A 1,200-nucleotide genomic window follows, 5' to 3' on the forward strand; every position below is an offset into this window, starting at 1 on the left:
AAATATACCAGGCAAAAAGACGATTCAAAGTAACTGACATACCAAGCAATTAATTAGGGAAATCAGTCTTTGTTGACTCTTCCAAAGCCTTTCAGTTTGTCGACCTCAGTATACTGTTAGGAAAAAGAGCGATATTAAGACATGAGGTATAAGCACTCCTGATTCAAAGGCTATTTGACTGATAGTGTGTGTGTGTGTCCTAAATTTGTTTTCTTATCGTATGACAATTATAGTTTTAGATCCTCATCAGTCACTGCTACATCTTGCAACCAGTATTTGGAGAACACAGTGAGAATAATTGAGGGTGGTTGCATCACCCTCAATCACGATCTACAAAACTCAAACGATGACCAAGTAAGTGCTCAAGTAATGTTCAGTGTGTATGTGTGTGTGCAGGAGTGGTCTTGCGATCATGTGCATTGTGTGTTTTTCATTATTATTATTACTATTATTATTATTACTATTATTGTTATTATTATTATTATTATTATTACTATTATTGTTATTATTATTATTATTATTAGTAGTAGTAGTAGTAATAGTAATATTGTATCACGGTATTTTATAATAGAGCCTCAACTTATACTAGTCTTGCCTGAAAATCTCTCGTTTTCTATCATTCTCCCATCCTGCAGGCCTGAGCCCAGACAGAGACCCAGAGAAATGTAAACAAACGCAGAGTCAGACTTGATATACGGGTGAATTTGTTGCTTTTTAGAGGGGCAATGGATCTGTACATGAGTGAGGTGGCGAGGGGCGTGGCCAGGGGGCGGCTAGCAGCGTGTGCCACCAGGGAAATGTGTATGAACATAAAAAAAGGCGCCTGTCAAGAAAGGTGAGGCCGGCTGCAGCTTTTTATTTTTATTTATTTGTTTCCATCAGGTTAGGTTTATATTAATTCAGTTAGGTTAGGTTAAGTTAGGTTAAGTCTCTCTCTCTCTCTCTCTCTCTCTCTCTCTCTCTCTCTCTCTCTCTCTCTCTCTCTCTCTCTCTCTCTCTCTCTCTCTCTCTCTCTCTCTCTCTCTCTCTCTCTTGCTTGCTTACTTTCATGTCTACACAGGTTCGTTCGGTGCAAGGAGTTGGCACAGGAGGTGTCTGAGGCTGTGCAGAGCGGCCGTCTGAACCTGGTGCCACAGCTGCACAGGAGGGCATGGCATAGCTGGCTGGACAACATCACAGACTGGTGTGTCTCCCAGCAAC

The 1,200-nt window shown here is 41.0% G+C and overlaps 1 protein-coding gene across 1 annotated transcript in view; it reads left to right on the top strand.

Moving 5' to 3' along the window:
* Window positions 1-221: 221 nt before the first annotated feature.
* LOC135097950 (valine--tRNA ligase-like) overlaps window positions 222-1,200 on the top strand; it is a 2,629-nt gene continuing 1,650 nt past the window's right edge. Inside the window, exons 1-3 of the mRNA XM_064000091.1 lie at window positions 222-354; window positions 719-835; window positions 1,061-1,200. The exon at window positions 1,061-1,200 is cut by the window's right edge and continues 113 nt beyond it. Of these exons, the coding sequence (XP_063856161.1) occupies window positions 347-354; window positions 719-835; window positions 1,061-1,200 (265 nt within the window). The 5' untranslated portion in view covers window positions 222-346. The remainder of the gene's footprint in view (window positions 355-718; window positions 836-1,060) is intronic.

Source organism: Scylla paramamosain, chromosome 4 (assembly GCF_035594125.1).
Source record: "Scylla paramamosain isolate STU-SP2022 chromosome 4, ASM3559412v1, whole genome shotgun sequence".
Classification (NCBI taxonomy): domain Eukaryota; kingdom Metazoa; phylum Arthropoda; class Malacostraca; order Decapoda; family Portunidae; genus Scylla; species Scylla paramamosain.